General features: G+C 42.4%; 1 protein-coding gene across 1 annotated transcript; it reads left to right on the plus strand.

Annotated features, from left to right (window-relative positions):
- Nucleotides 1-1172: 1172 nt before the first annotated feature.
- On the plus strand, nt 1173-12139 carry LOC118370257 (retinol dehydrogenase 7-like). The gene is made up of 5 exons (XM_035755188.2): nt 1173-1257; nt 10369-10683; nt 10889-11147; nt 11324-11487; nt 11724-12139. The coding sequence occupies exons 2-5, from the start codon at nt 10371-10373 to the stop codon at nt 11945-11947; spliced, it is 960 nt and encodes a 319-aa protein (XP_035611081.1). The 5' UTR covers nt 1173-1257; nt 10369-10370; the 3' UTR covers nt 11948-12139.
- The last annotated feature ends 2073 nt before the right edge of the window (nt 12140-14212 follow it).

Below are 14212 nucleotides of genomic sequence, written 5' to 3' on the forward strand. Positions count from 1 at the left end.
TGTCTTGTTGCTGTGGGATCCTTTTCCTGCTGTAGCAAACAGCCTCATTTAAGAACCTAGGATGAGCAGAAATGATTTATATGATTGATAATGCCCATTTTCAATAGCCTACAAGTATTTGCCACCATCTAGTGATCATTGTAATACAAGGCATGACCTTGAGTTAGTATTGAGTTGAACTATACTGAACCAAAATATAAACGCAACATGCAAGAAATATTATTGAGTTACAGTTCATATAAGGAAATCAGTCTATTGAAATTAATTAATTAGGCCCTAATCTATGGATATCACATGACTGGGCAGGGGAGTAGCCATGGGGGGCATAGGCCAATCCACTTGTGAGCAAAGCCTAGCCAATCAGAATTAGTTTTTCCCCACAAAAGGGGAAAAATTTCATCAGCTGTCTGGGTGTCTGGTCTCAGACGATCTCGCAGGTGAAGAAGTCGGATATGGAGGTCCTGGGCTGGCGTGGTTGAACATGGTCTGCCGTTGTGAGGCCGGTTGGACATACTGCCAAATTCTCTAAAATGACGTTGGAGGCAGTTTATGGTAGAGAAATTAACATTAAATTATCTGGCAACAGCTCTGGTGGACATTCCTGCAGTCAGCCCCCAATTGCACGCTCCCTCAAAACTTGCATTGTGTGACAAAACTGCACATTTTAATGACCTTTTATTGTCCCCAGCACAAGGTGCACCTGTGTAAAGATTATGCTGTTTAATCAGCTTTTTGACATGGCACACCTGTCAGGAGGATGGATTATCTTGGGAAAGGAGAAATGCTCACTAATTGGGATGAAAACAAATGTATGCACAAAATTTGAGATAAATAAGCTTTTTGTACATATGGAAAATTTTGGTATCTTTTATTTCAACTGAGGAAATAATATATAATATAATAATATATGCCATTTAGCAGACGCTTTTATCCAAAGCGACTTACAGTCATGTGTGCATACATTCTATGTATGGGTGGTCCCGGGAATCGAACCCACTACCCTGGCGTTACAAGGGAAACATGAGACCAACACTTTACATGAGTATGTCAAGAGTCAAGAGTGATGTTAAGAAGTTTGAAGTTCCTACCAAACGATATCTAATCAACACAAATCATTGTTGACCTTGTTAACTCTAATGACATAACTTGGCTCCGATTGGCCAGTGCTAGACATGTGACGTCCTCGGGCAGAGGTTGGTCTTGGGTAGTTTCTGAAAACTGTTACTTTGTTGCGCTGGTAAGGAACCTCTCCAACAGGTACGACTTCAATATTCCACCAGACTGTAATCTTCTTGAACATGCAAAAATTGAGGATAGGCTATCAATCATAATCTATCTAATCTAATTTATCGAACAAATGTTTATTATTATGTAATGTGCAGGGCTTTCAATTATGTAATGCACCCTAACTTTCCATATTTTGTTATTTGAAACATCGAACGCTTGCATTTAACATGATATTCACATTACAATCAAATGGGAATGTAGGAGTGTTTCACTTATTCCTTCCAGTTTATTTGAACCACATTTTTAATAGTATTTGTTAGTTGTGGTTTAAATGACCTTTGGCAAGTTTTGCAATTGATTACAAATAGCAATTGCACAAGACAGCCCACAGTGCACATTGAAACCGGTGTTGTGCCAGAACCCCTCCCCATTTCTATTGTCCTTAATTTTGTGGCTAGAGTCAAATACTTTCTGTAGCACACATCAGAGTCAAATACTTTCTATAGGACAAACTTCACGCAACCGAAATGAATAATTAATGTATCTGTGTTATATTAAACAAAGAGGGAGTAAAATGTTGGCAAGCAATAAACATTTCATGGCGGCACCTTGCCGGGGACGGTACGGGGCGTCCCCGGGTGCGTGCGGGCGGGCGCTAAAGGAGGGGTTCGACCAGAACGCCATACAAGCCAGAACTGCCACATACACTTGAAACAAATAGCCTAAATGAAAACTGTTGACAAAAAATGCTTTCTGCTACTAAGATCAGTGAAATGTAGGTTTAACTGACAACGAAGTGAAAGAGCAGAAATCTCAACTAGCAAGCAAGTCGCAGCAATGAATAAGGGGGGATTCGGGCAGGGTGAGATCTTAGGCACAACACCGGCATTAATAACTGTTGATCCTTGCTCTGTTCAATCCTGTCTCTGTCATTCCATGCGCTTCAATGAACTCTTCCTGAATGTGGTTGATCTTAAAATTATTTTCCTGATTATCTTATAGCTACAATAATGTTATTACTATAAGCTACTGTTATAAGATGCCTATTAGTGATGAACTGTAAAAGGCAGGTGCTATCATCCCACTTGATTTATGTCTAACCTCATATTGTGTAATGTGTGTATTTCTGTAACTTCCCGTGATGACCCTGGCATTTTGTTTGGTATACTGAGGAATGGGGGGTGGAGCTGGGTAGATGTGACTAGGGCTGTGGCGGTCACGACATTTCGTCAGCCAGTGATTGTTAAGCAAATAACTATTGGTCTCACAGTAATTGACCATTAAATTAACATAAACACATTTAGCATCTCCTGGCTTCCATACATTTTTAAAAGCCTAATAAATCCATGTAATAGAGTAATAAGTCAAGGTAAAGATACCTTAATAGAAAATGACCCAAGTAAAAGTGAAAGTCATCCAGTAAAATCCTACTTGAGTAAAAGTATACTTAAATATACTTAAGTATCAAAAGTAAATGTAATTGCTAAAATATATCTAAGTATCAAAAGTAAAATTATAAATCATTTCAAATTCCTTTCATTAAGCAAACCACATGGCACTATTTTCTTGTTTTTTACATTTACGGATAGCCAGGGGCACACTCCAACACTCAGAAATAATTTAGAAACAAAGCATTTGTGTTTAGTGAGTCCTCCGGATCAGATACAGTAGGGATGACCAGGTATTTTCTCTTTAAGTGCGTGAATTAGACAATTTTCCTGTCCTGGCAGGAAAAGGGGGATGCTTGCAACATCTCAAGACATCAGTCAGGAAGTTAAAGCTTGGTTGCTAATGGTGATCCCAAGCATACTTCCAAAGTTGGGGCAAAATGCCTTAAGGACAACAAAGTTAAGGTATTGGAGTGGTCATCACAAAACCCTGACCTCAATCCTATAGAAATTTTGTGGGCACAACTGAAAAAGTATGTGCGAGTAAGGAGGCCTACAAACTTGACTCAGTTACACCATCTCTGTCAGGAGGAATGGGCCAAAATTTACCCAACTTATTGTGAGAAAATTGTGGAAGGCTACCCAAAATGTTTGACCCAAGTTAAACAATTTAAAGGCAATGCTACCAAATACTAACTGAGTGTATGTAAACATCTGACCCACTGGGAATGTGATGAAAGAAATAAAAGCTGTAATAAATCATTCTCTCTACTATTATTCGAACATTTCACATTCTTAAAATAAAGTAATGATCCTAACTGACCTAAGACAGGGAAGTTTTACTCAGATTAAATGTCTGGAATTGTCAAAAACTGGGTTTAAATGTATTTAAGTGAGTTTAAGGTGAATGTAAACTTCCGAATTCAACTGTACATTTGTCTTATTTTATTGAGTTTGTCCATAAGGCCTATGTTTGTCCATTTGCCATATATGATCATAGGAAGTCGGCTTCCGAACCCAAAAGTCAGTGAACCATGTGCAAATGGCATATATAATGTCGAGATGGCCTATATACTGACCAAATGATATATATCACTATGTTAAGCCCTAAATCAACCTATAAGGTCTATTTGTCATGTTTGGTCATAGGAAGTCAGAATTTCTCATTGGTGTTGATTCAGCATGTCCATTTTGTAATGGGAAGTCCTTATAGATATACATTGGCAATGGACACTGTCAACTTGCAGAAGAGCATGTTCACACTGACATTATAGCATATGTGCAATGGACACAGTCCATTCTCTCGTTGGTGTTGATTTCAGCCCGTCCAATTGGTGATGGTAAATCCCTCATTAAAAACATTGGAAATGTAAAAATGTACACTGTCCACTTGCAATGTATTACAATAGGCATTTACCATCACAAATTGGACATGCTCTAATATACTGCTGAAATGCCCAATTGTCTGGCTCGTTGAACTTGGGATGGCCTAGCAGTGATAGTGGTTCCACTCCATCGCTTGTTGGTGTTGATTTCAGCCTGTCCATTTAGTGATGGTAAATCCCTCATTTAATACATTGGAAATGTACACTGTCCATTTGCAATATAAAATGTACAATGCCAATATATTATACTGCCATCAAGTCAGCCATCAGTCAATAAGATATCATTCTGACACCAAACTTATACATACTGACACCAAACTCACTTTGTCCAAATGTTTTAGAAGCCAACTATCAAATATTTCAGAGCCGGCCCACAATTCGTTGCTCCTTCAGTTAAAGCCATAAAAAAAACATAAACAACATAGTTACATTCGAGCTGTGGGTCCAGTTCTGACATTATGTGTAGGCCTAGCTGAGGCGACCTGAATCCTGAGTTTCGGATCTATAGGTCATTCAGAGCCCGAGCAGCGACCTTAATTAGTGCTGAAAATGCACTTTCTCATTGCTACCTAGCCCCTGAAAGAGCTATCGGCCAGAAACTTGTATGGTCCATCTCTATGGGCCGAGGCGGTTTCAATTTATTTATTTAAAAAAAAAAAAAATTCACCTTTATTTAACCAGGTAGGCTAGTTGAGAACAAGTTCTCATTTGCAACTGCGACCTGGCCAAGATAATGCAAAGCAGTGTGAACAGACAACACAGAGTTACACATGGAGTAAACAATTAACAAGTCAATAACACAGTAGAAAAAAGGGGAGTCTATATACAATGTGTGCAAAAGTCATGAGGAGGTAGGCGAATAATTACAATATTGCAGATTAACACTGGAGTGATAAATGATCATGTACAGGTAGAGATATTGGTGTGCAAAAGAGCTGAAAGGTAAATAAATAAAAACTGTGGGGATGAGGTAGGTGAAAATGGGTGGGCTATTTACCAATAGGTTATGTACAGCTGCAGCGATCGGTTAGCTGCTCAGATAGCTGATGTTTGAAGTTGGTGAGGGAGATAAAAGTCTCCAACTTCAGCGATTTTTGCAATTCGTTCCAGTCACAGGCAGCAGCGTACTGGAACGAAAGGCGGCCGAATGAGGTGTTGGCTTTAGGGATGATCAGTGAGATACACCTGCTGGAGCGCGTGCTACGGATGGGTGTTGCCATCGTGACCAGTGAACTGAGATAAGGCGGAGCTTTACCTAGCATGGCCTTGTAGATGACCTGGAGCCAGTGGGTCTGGCGACGAATATGTAGCGAGGGCCAGTCGACTAGAGCATACAAGTCGCAGTGGTGGGTAGTATAAGGTGCTTTAGTGACAAAACGGATGGCACTGTGATAAACTGCATCCAGTTTGCTGAGTAGAGTGTTGGAAGCGATTTTGTAGATGACATCGCCGAAGTCGAGGATCGGTAGGATAGTCAGTTTTACTAGGGTAAGCTTGGCAGCGTGAGTGAAGGAGGCTTTGTTGCGGTATAGAAAGCTGACTCTTGATTTGATTTTCGATTGGAGATGTTTGATATGGGTCTGGAAGGAGAGTTTGCAGTCTAGCCAGACACCTAGGTACTTATAGGTGTCCACATATTCAAGGTCGGAACCATCCAGTGTGGTGATGCTAGTCGGGCATGCGGGTGCAGGCAGCGATCGGTTGAAAAGCATGCATTTGGTTTTACTAGCGTTTGAGAGCAGTTGGAGGCCACGGAAGGAGTGTTGTATGGCATTGAAGCTCATTTGGAGGTTAGATAGCACAGTGTCCAATGACGGGCTGAAAGTATATAGAATGGTGTCGTCTGCGTAGAGGTGGATCAGGGAATCGCCCTCAGCAAGACCAACATCATTGATATATACAGAGAAAAGAGTTGGCCCGAGAATTGAACCCTGTGGCACCCCCATAGAGACTGCCAGAGGACCGGACAGCATGCCCTCCGATTTGACACACTGAACTCTGTCTGCAAAGTAATTGGTGAACCAGACAAGGCAGTCATCCGAAAAACCGAGGCTACTGAGTCTGCCGATAAGAATCTGGTGATTGACAGAGTCGAAAGTCTTGGCAAGGTCGATGAAGACGGCTGCACATTACTGTCTTTTATCGATGGCGGTTATGATGTCGTTTAGTACCTTGAGTGTGGCTGAGGTGCACCCGTGACCGGCTCGAAACCAGATTGCATAGCGGAGAAGGTACGGTGGGATTCGAGATGGTCAGTGACCTGTTTGTTGACTTGGCTTTCGAAGACCTTAGATAGGCAGGGCAGAATGGATATAGGTCTGTAACAGTTTGGGTCCAGGGTGTCTCCCCCTTTGAAGAGGGGGATGACTGCAGCAGCTTTCCAATCCTTGGGGATCTCAGACGATATGAAAGAGAGGTTGAACAGGCTGGTAATAGGGGTTGCGACAATGGCGGCGGATAGTTTCAGAAATAGAGGGTCCAGATTGTCAAGCCCAGCTGATTTATATGGGTCCAGGTTTTGCAACTCTTTCAGAACATCTGTTATCTGGATTTGGGTAAAGGAGAACCTGGAGAGGCTTGGGCCAGGAGCTGCGGGGGGCCGGAGCTGTTGGCCGAGGTAGGAGTAGCCAGGCGGAAGGCATGGCCAGCCGTTGAGAAATGCTTGTTGACGTTTTCGATAATCATGGATTTGTCGGTGGTGACCGTGTTCCCTAGCCTCAGTGCAGTGGGCAGCTGGGAGGAGGTGCTCTTGTTCTCCATGGACTTCACAGTGTCCCAGAACTTTTTGGAGTTGGAGCTACAGGATGCAAACTTCTGCCTGAAGAAGCTGGCCTTAGCTTTCCTGACTGACTGCGTGTATTGGTTCCTGACTTCCCTGAACAGTTGCATATCACGGGGACTGTTCGATGCTATTGCAGTCCGCCACAGGATGTTTTTGTGCTGGTCGAGGGCAATCAGGTCTGGAGTGAACCAACGGCTGTATCTGTTCTTAGTTCTGCATTTTTTGAACTGAGCATGCTTATCTAAAATGGTGAGGAAGCTACTCTTAAAGAATGACCAGGCATCCTCAACTGACGGGATGAGGTCAATGTCCTTCCAGGATACCCGGGCCAGGTCGATTAGAAAGGCCTGCTCACAGAAGTGTTTTAGGGAGCGTTTGACAGTGATGAGGGGTGGTCGTTTGACTGCGGCACCGTAGCGGATACAGGCAATGAGGCAGTGGTCGCTGAGATCCTGGTTGAAGACAGCGGAGGTGTATTTGGAGGGCCAGTTGGTCAGGATGACGTCTATGAGGGTGCCCTTGCTTACAGAGTTAGGGTTGTACCTGGTGGGTTCCTTGATGATTTGTGTGAGATTGAGGGCATCTAGCTTAGATTGTAGGACTAAGGACGGGGTGTTAAGCATATCCCAGTTTAGGTCACCTAACAGAACAAACTCTGAAGCTAGATGGGGGCAATCAATTCACAAATGGTGTCCAGGGCACAGCTGGGAGCTGAGGGGGTCGGTAGCAGGCGGCAACAGTGAGAGACTTATTTCTGGAGAGAGTAATTTTCAGAATTAGTAGTTCGAACTGTTTGGGTATGGACCTGGAAAGTATGACATTACTTTGCAGGCTATCTCTGCAGTAGACTGCAACTCCTCCCCTTTGGCAGTTCTATCTTGACGGAAGATGTTATAGTTGGGTATGGAAATCTCTGAATTTTGGTGTCCTTCCTGAGCCAGGATTCAGACACGGCAAGGACATCAGGGTTAGCAGAGTGTGCTAAAGCAGTTAGTAAAACAAACTTAGGGAGGAGGCTTCTGATGTTGACATGCATGAAACCAAGGCTTTTCGATCACAGAAGTCAACAAATGAGGGTGCCTGGGGACATGCAGGGCCTGGGTTTACCTCCACATCACCCGCGGAACAGAGAAGGAGTAGTATGAGGGTGCGGCTAAAGGCTATCAAAACTGGTCGCCTAGAGCGTTGGGGACAGAGAATAAGAGGAGCAGGTTTCTGGGCATGGTAGAATATATTCAGGGCATAATGCGCAGACAGGGGTATGGTGGGGTGCGGGTACGGCGGAGGTAAGCCCAGGCACTGGGTGATGATGAGAGAGGTTTTATCTCTGGACATGCTGGTTGTAATGGGTGAGGTCACCGCATATGTGGGAGGTGGGACAAAGGAGGTATCAGGGGTATGAGGAGTGGGACTAGGGGCTCCATTGTGAACTAAAACAATGATAACTAACCTGAGCAACAGTATACAAGGCATATTGACATTTGAGAGAGACATACAGCGAGGCATACAGTAATCACAGGTGTTGAATTGGGAAAGCTAGCTAAAACAGTGGGTGAGACAACAGCTAATCAGCTAGCATAACAACAGCAGGTAAAATGGCATTGACTAGGCAACGGGGCCGACAGATAAAACAAACAAGCAGAATGGAGTACCGTGATTAATGGACAGTCCAGCGTGCATCAGCTATGTAGCCAAGTGATCAGAGTCCAGGGGCAGCGGTGGATGGGGCAGGGGGGCTGGACTGGCGAGTGTTATCCAGGTTAAAAAAAACTAACAATGACTAAATAGCTTGTAGCTAGTTAGCTGGTTAGCTTCTGGAGGTTCTTGAGTGTGTTCTAAAAATTAAAAATAATAGCGATTCCGTATCACATTGGGTGAGGCAGGTTTCCGGAAGGTATAAACAACTTTTAATTTTAATGCACCAAGTCTTGTGATTCTTTTCTAAATGTCGTCATTTTCGAATTGAAGATATGGCAAATGGACAAGGCTGTTTCTCGGCCTGAGAACCTTCTAGAGCTACATATCTCACTGTGCACTACTGGCTTAAGCTCTAGAACAGGTTTATAAAGTTTCAGAGCTCTAGGTCTAGCGGTTCTTTGATGGTTCGAATGCCGATAACTATTGCAGGCTCTGTGTGTCTGTAAGCCCCACACTCACCATGTTTGTTTTAGCATCATGAACTACCATAGATAAATGTTTGGTTCTATTTTTCCTTACACCGTAGGTTTATGTACTTTGACGTGGTCAAATTAGTGCTGTATTACCGTTTTCAACCTTTAATCGCACAAAATGTGCATTAACTCAAAGAGCGTTGTGGTCTCGACGCCACCACTGTGCTCACCGAGTTTCGTCTTTGAAGTCTTTTCCATTTACGAGAAACGGCCATGTCCATTTGGTGATGAAATATCCATTTGCAATATACAGCCAGTCGCCATCTAGTGGAATATTCCAGTACAAGAGAACATTTTCTATTAAAACAAAATTATATTGCGGAACAGAGTGTCCTGGAAACTTTATTTTTGGAATTCCCGGAAGCCCGGGCCCCGGAGGGAGACCCGAGGCTGTCGGCCTATTTTAACATAACCCCTGCGGACGTCTAGTAAGGGACTGTCCATTTGCCATGTGGAAATTCTCATTGATCAGATGGGAGATAACGCAAGGGTCCCTTCATGTATGTTAGGTCCTGAGGCTATGCCAATTGGATGTGGGCTATACTAGTTCATTTAGCAGACAAGATTTACTTATAATTCCGTGGCATTATTTTATATTATGAAGAATACAATTGAACAAAGGTGAATAAAATATAAATATTTTTTCCAAATTATTTGAAAGAGTGCACACATGTTGAGCAGTTAACAAATAAATAGGTACTCCTATATGGTTAATTTAGAGTTATTAATGACTTTAGTTGTTCTACAAATGTTGGGCTATTTGTTTAGATTTTTAATACATTGTAAGGTTGTATGATGAGACTCTAATGATGATTTGAAAAAAGTTGCTTAAAAGGCATGAGCTCTGCTTTGTTTTTTACGCAGGGTGTACACACTCCAATTGTAACTCATTCCCAATATGACAAGCACTTGATAATGCCTCGAATTTCACAGCAGAATCCTGTGACTGTAATGCACCTTTAAAAAATCCATGCTTTTTGAGGCCCAGAGTGCTGCGTTGTGCCCTTCTCCCTGAGTGTGCTGCGCAATCTACACGGCTCTAAGTTAAGACAGACCCATCGGGGACGCAACTGTGTGCATCCTTATCCAATTCCGAGGTGCATATTGAAGATATTGGAAGAACTGTACACATTTACTTTTCATCAGCCAACAAGATGAGTAGGCCTAACGAACAGCAAAATCACTAGCCTATGTCTACTATCCCCCATAGTACAAAAGTCGACTATTCAATTCTGTGCGAGAAATAAATATTCAAAACATAGTCTGGGACAGTTGTGGGATGCGATAGATCCCAAATTATTAAAAAAAAAAAAATTATGCAATGTGGCTGACACAACAGATCAGAACCTTTAGCTTAAAATGTTGATAAACAAGAGATTACTTATTAAAAGGCTGTCTGTCTCATCCTGTCCCAGACATGTTTCTGTACCTCCTTGGACTGGTGGTGTTTTACTACCTGTACCGCTGGTTCCGGGAGATCCCCAGAGTCCCAGACAAAGGAGACAAATATGTCTACATCACGGGGTGTGACTCTGGTTTCGGCAACCTACTGGCCAGACATCTGGACGAGCTGGGTTTCTGTGTGATCGCATCCTGCTTCACAGAGAAGGGAGAGGAAGATCTGAGGAAGGCCTGTTCAGGCAGATTCACCACCCTCCACCTGGATGTCAAAAAGAACGAGAGCGTCGACAAAGCAGCTGCTTTGATTAAAGACAAAGTTGGGGCTAGGGGTGAGTGTCAGTGTTTATATTGAAAAGCAAACAGTCCTATCATCATCATTTGTTTCAAGTTATACCAGTCAAATTATGCAATATTACCAGTTCAGTTGACATACATGTTAGTGCCGGAATCTTTGTCCTTATGTCCTCTTCTTACCAAACACCTGTGAATATAATGGCTGTTCATAGAGCTACCTAATGACCTGTCACCTTCTAGGCCTGTGGGCTGTGGTGAACAATGCAGGTGTGGCCATCCCCTCGGCCCCCTGTGATTGGCTGACCATTGATGACTACAAGTCCATGCTGGACGTGAACCTGAACGGGGTCATCGCAGTCACCCTGAGTGTGCTGCCCCTCATCAAGAAGGCCAGGGGTCGCGTGGTCAACGTAGCCAGTGTGTTCGGCAGGATCAGTCCAGTCGGAGGACCTTACACTGTGTCTAAGTATGGAGTGGAGGCCTTCAATGACAGTCTCAGGTGAAACAAGAACATTATCCTATCCATTCCATATTTTTTACCAGTGTTTTAAAAAAAATGTTTTACATATATTCAGTAATCTAGCAATGGTGAACCATAAGCAATACAACTTTGACTGTTTGACTTGATGAAACTATAAAAACCTGTAACAGAAGTTTTGTTACCTTGTTTTTCAGGAGAAACATGGTACCTTTCGGAGTCAAAGTCCTCTGCATTGAGCCAGGCTTTTTCAAGACCACCGTGACTGACTCGATAGTCCTGGGGAAAAGCATCAAGCAGCTGTGGGAGAAGATGCCACAAGAAGTCAGAGATGATTATGGACCTGATTATTTGGACAAGGGTAAATATACGTTTTATTTTCTTACATTCTGGAATGTATTCATTTACACAAATGTTGTATTTATCCTATGCAAAATATGGCCATTTTTTAATTCTGTCTGCCCACTGTGACATCCAGTCTTTCAAAGGATTTGATCTATTCAGAAAGCATTATTCACCCGATGTTCTAGTGAAAGTGGCCATCTTGAATAGCTAAAGGCATGTAACATGGTTCCTAACCTTCCCTGTCCCTTCTAGTGGACGTGATGATGAGGGAGAAGCTTGTCAAGATGTCTGACGCTGACCTGATGAAGGTGGTGAGCTGTATGGAGCATGCTATCTCTGCAGTCCGTCCTCGCACCCGCTACTCACCAGGGTGGGACGCCAAGCTCTTCTGGATCCCTATGTCCTACATGCCAACCGGGTTTGCCGACTGGCTACTGCTCAAGGAAGCCATCCTACCAGCCAAGGCTGTCAACTAAGGCTGATTCAAGATTGTCAGTGTTTATGCTGTCAGAACAAATACTTGATTGTGCTGTGCTACTGATTGTCTTTAATTAATATAACACTTTTGTACCCTACGGTCTGCAGGGCGAAATACAGTATGATGTATGCTTTGCTAGACATGGTTTAACCTCTGACATGTAACAAAAAAATTAAAGCCATAATTGATATTTGGTTGCACTTGTTTCCCCTCTTTTATTCAGTGCATTCTCTATACCAGTATCAAAGATGGTGGATAACTGAAGATAGTTCACTCAGACCATTCATCATTGGAAAAAAATTCAGTTACAGTTTACTTAAGGGAATGGCTCTACCATGGACACCAATTCAATCGCAGCTGGGTCTGGTCTACTTAATTAATTGACTTCCATTGAAACAGAAAATTTGTGGGATGTCTCGCTTCCTCTTCCATCTCTGGCCAGTATGACATGGGCCGTGTTGGGTTGGTCTTTGAAAACTTTACAAGATAAATGGGGATTAAGATCAAGGTCTGAGTATCTTTGTCCTTGGTGTGCTGATATTGGTATGATGAAGGAAACCTGCACCTGGAGAGAAGTGACCAAAAAGGAAGTTCACAAGATTTGAATCATTCAGATTCTCTCAACTTCACTGATATTAGCAGATTCAAATACCACACACATTCACAACTTAAATATTAAATTCTATAACAATTGTAAATATTGGTAGGAGAGAAGTACGTCTATGAAAGATTTACACCCTTTTATTTCAATCTTGCATCCCATGTCAGATTTCTACCTTAAATACATACAGTACCAGTGAAAACAATTTAGACACACCTCATTCAAGGGTTTTTAGTTTGACTATTTTCTACATTCTAGAATAGAGAAGACAACACATATGGAATAAGGTAGTAACCAAAAAAGTGTTAAAACAAATCTAAATATATTTTATATTTGAGATTCTTCAAAGTAGCTACCCTTTGCCTTGACATCTTTGCACTCTTGGTATTCTCTCAACCAGCTTCAAGAGGAATGCTTTTCTTTAAGGAGCTCCCACATGCTGAGCACTTGTTGGCTGCTTTTCCTTCACTCTGCAGTTCAACTCATCCCAAACCATCTCAATTGGGTTGAGGTCAGGTGATTGTGGAGGCCAGGTCATCTGATGTGGCTCCCCAGCACGCTCTTTGGTCAAACAGTCCGTACACAGCCTGGAAGTGTGTTTTGGGTCAATGTCCTTTTGAAAAACAAATGATAGTCCCACTAAGCGCAAACCAGATGGAATGGTGTATCGCTGCAGAAGCCATGCTGGTTAAGTGTGCTTTGAATTCTAAAATCACGAGTGTCACCAGCAAAGCACACCCACACCATCTCCATACGTCACAGTGGGTACCACACATGCATAGATCATCCGTTTGCCTACTTTGCAACTCAAAGACAGTTGGAACCAAAAATCTCAAATGTGGAATAAGACCAAAGGACAGATTACCACCGGTCTAATGTCCATTGGTTGTGTTTCTTGGCCCAAGCAAGTCTCTTTATTGGTGTCCTTTTTGGAAGCAATTAGACCATGAAGGCCTGATTCAGTCTCCTCTGAACAGTTGATGTTAAGATGTGTCTGTTACTTAAAATCTGTGAAGCATTGATTTGGGCTGCACTTTGAGCCTGGTAACTAATTAACTTATCCTCTGCAGAGGTAACTCTGGGTCTTCCTTTCCTGTAACGGTCCTCACAAGAGTCAGTTTCAACATAGCACTTGGTTTTTGCCACTACACTTAACCTTTTCCAGATTGACAACCCTTCATGTCTTAATGGTCTGTCATGTCACAGAGTTCATTTGAGCCATTGTTCCCTATTTGGTATTATACCAAATATGGCTTTTCTGTATACCCCCCCCTACATTGTCAACACAACTAATTGGCTCAAATGCATCAAGGAAAGAAATTCCACAAAACATGGCACACCTGTTAATTGAAACGCATTCAAGGTAACTACCTCATGAAGCTGGTTGAGAGAATGCCAATACTGTGCAAAGCAAAGTGTGGCTACTTTGAAGAATCTCAAATACAATATATCTTACATGAATGTGATATTTCATAGTTTGGTCACCATTATTCTACAATGTAGAAAATAGTAAAAAGAAAAACTTGCAAACAGGTAATGGCAGAGTGATTTCTGCATATTGCACCTTTCACATCTCAGCAGCAAGCTATACTGAAGCATTTTACAATTACTGCAGGTAGGTCTTATAAATTACATCACTGCACAAAGAATGACAAACTTCGC

This window comes from Oncorhynchus keta, chromosome 37 (genome assembly GCF_023373465.1).
Source record: "Oncorhynchus keta strain PuntledgeMale-10-30-2019 chromosome 37, Oket_V2, whole genome shotgun sequence".
Lineage (NCBI taxonomy): Eukaryota > Metazoa > Chordata > Actinopteri > Salmoniformes > Salmonidae > Oncorhynchus > Oncorhynchus keta.

Bases quoted from the DNA above. Each gene is read 5' to 3' on its own strand.
- LOC118370257 (XM_035755188.2), top strand. From the start codon at position 10,371: ATGTTTCTGTACCTCCTTGGACTGGTGGTGTTTTACTACCTGTACCGC. The intron at 11,148-11,323 runs GTGAAACAAGAA...CTTGTTTTTCAG, and splicing joins GCCTTCAATGACAGTCTCAG to GAGAAACATGGTACCTTTCG. The intron at 11,488-11,723 runs GTAAATATACGT...TGTCCCTTCTAG, and splicing joins ACCTGATTATTTGGACAAGG to TGGACGTGATGATGAGGGAG.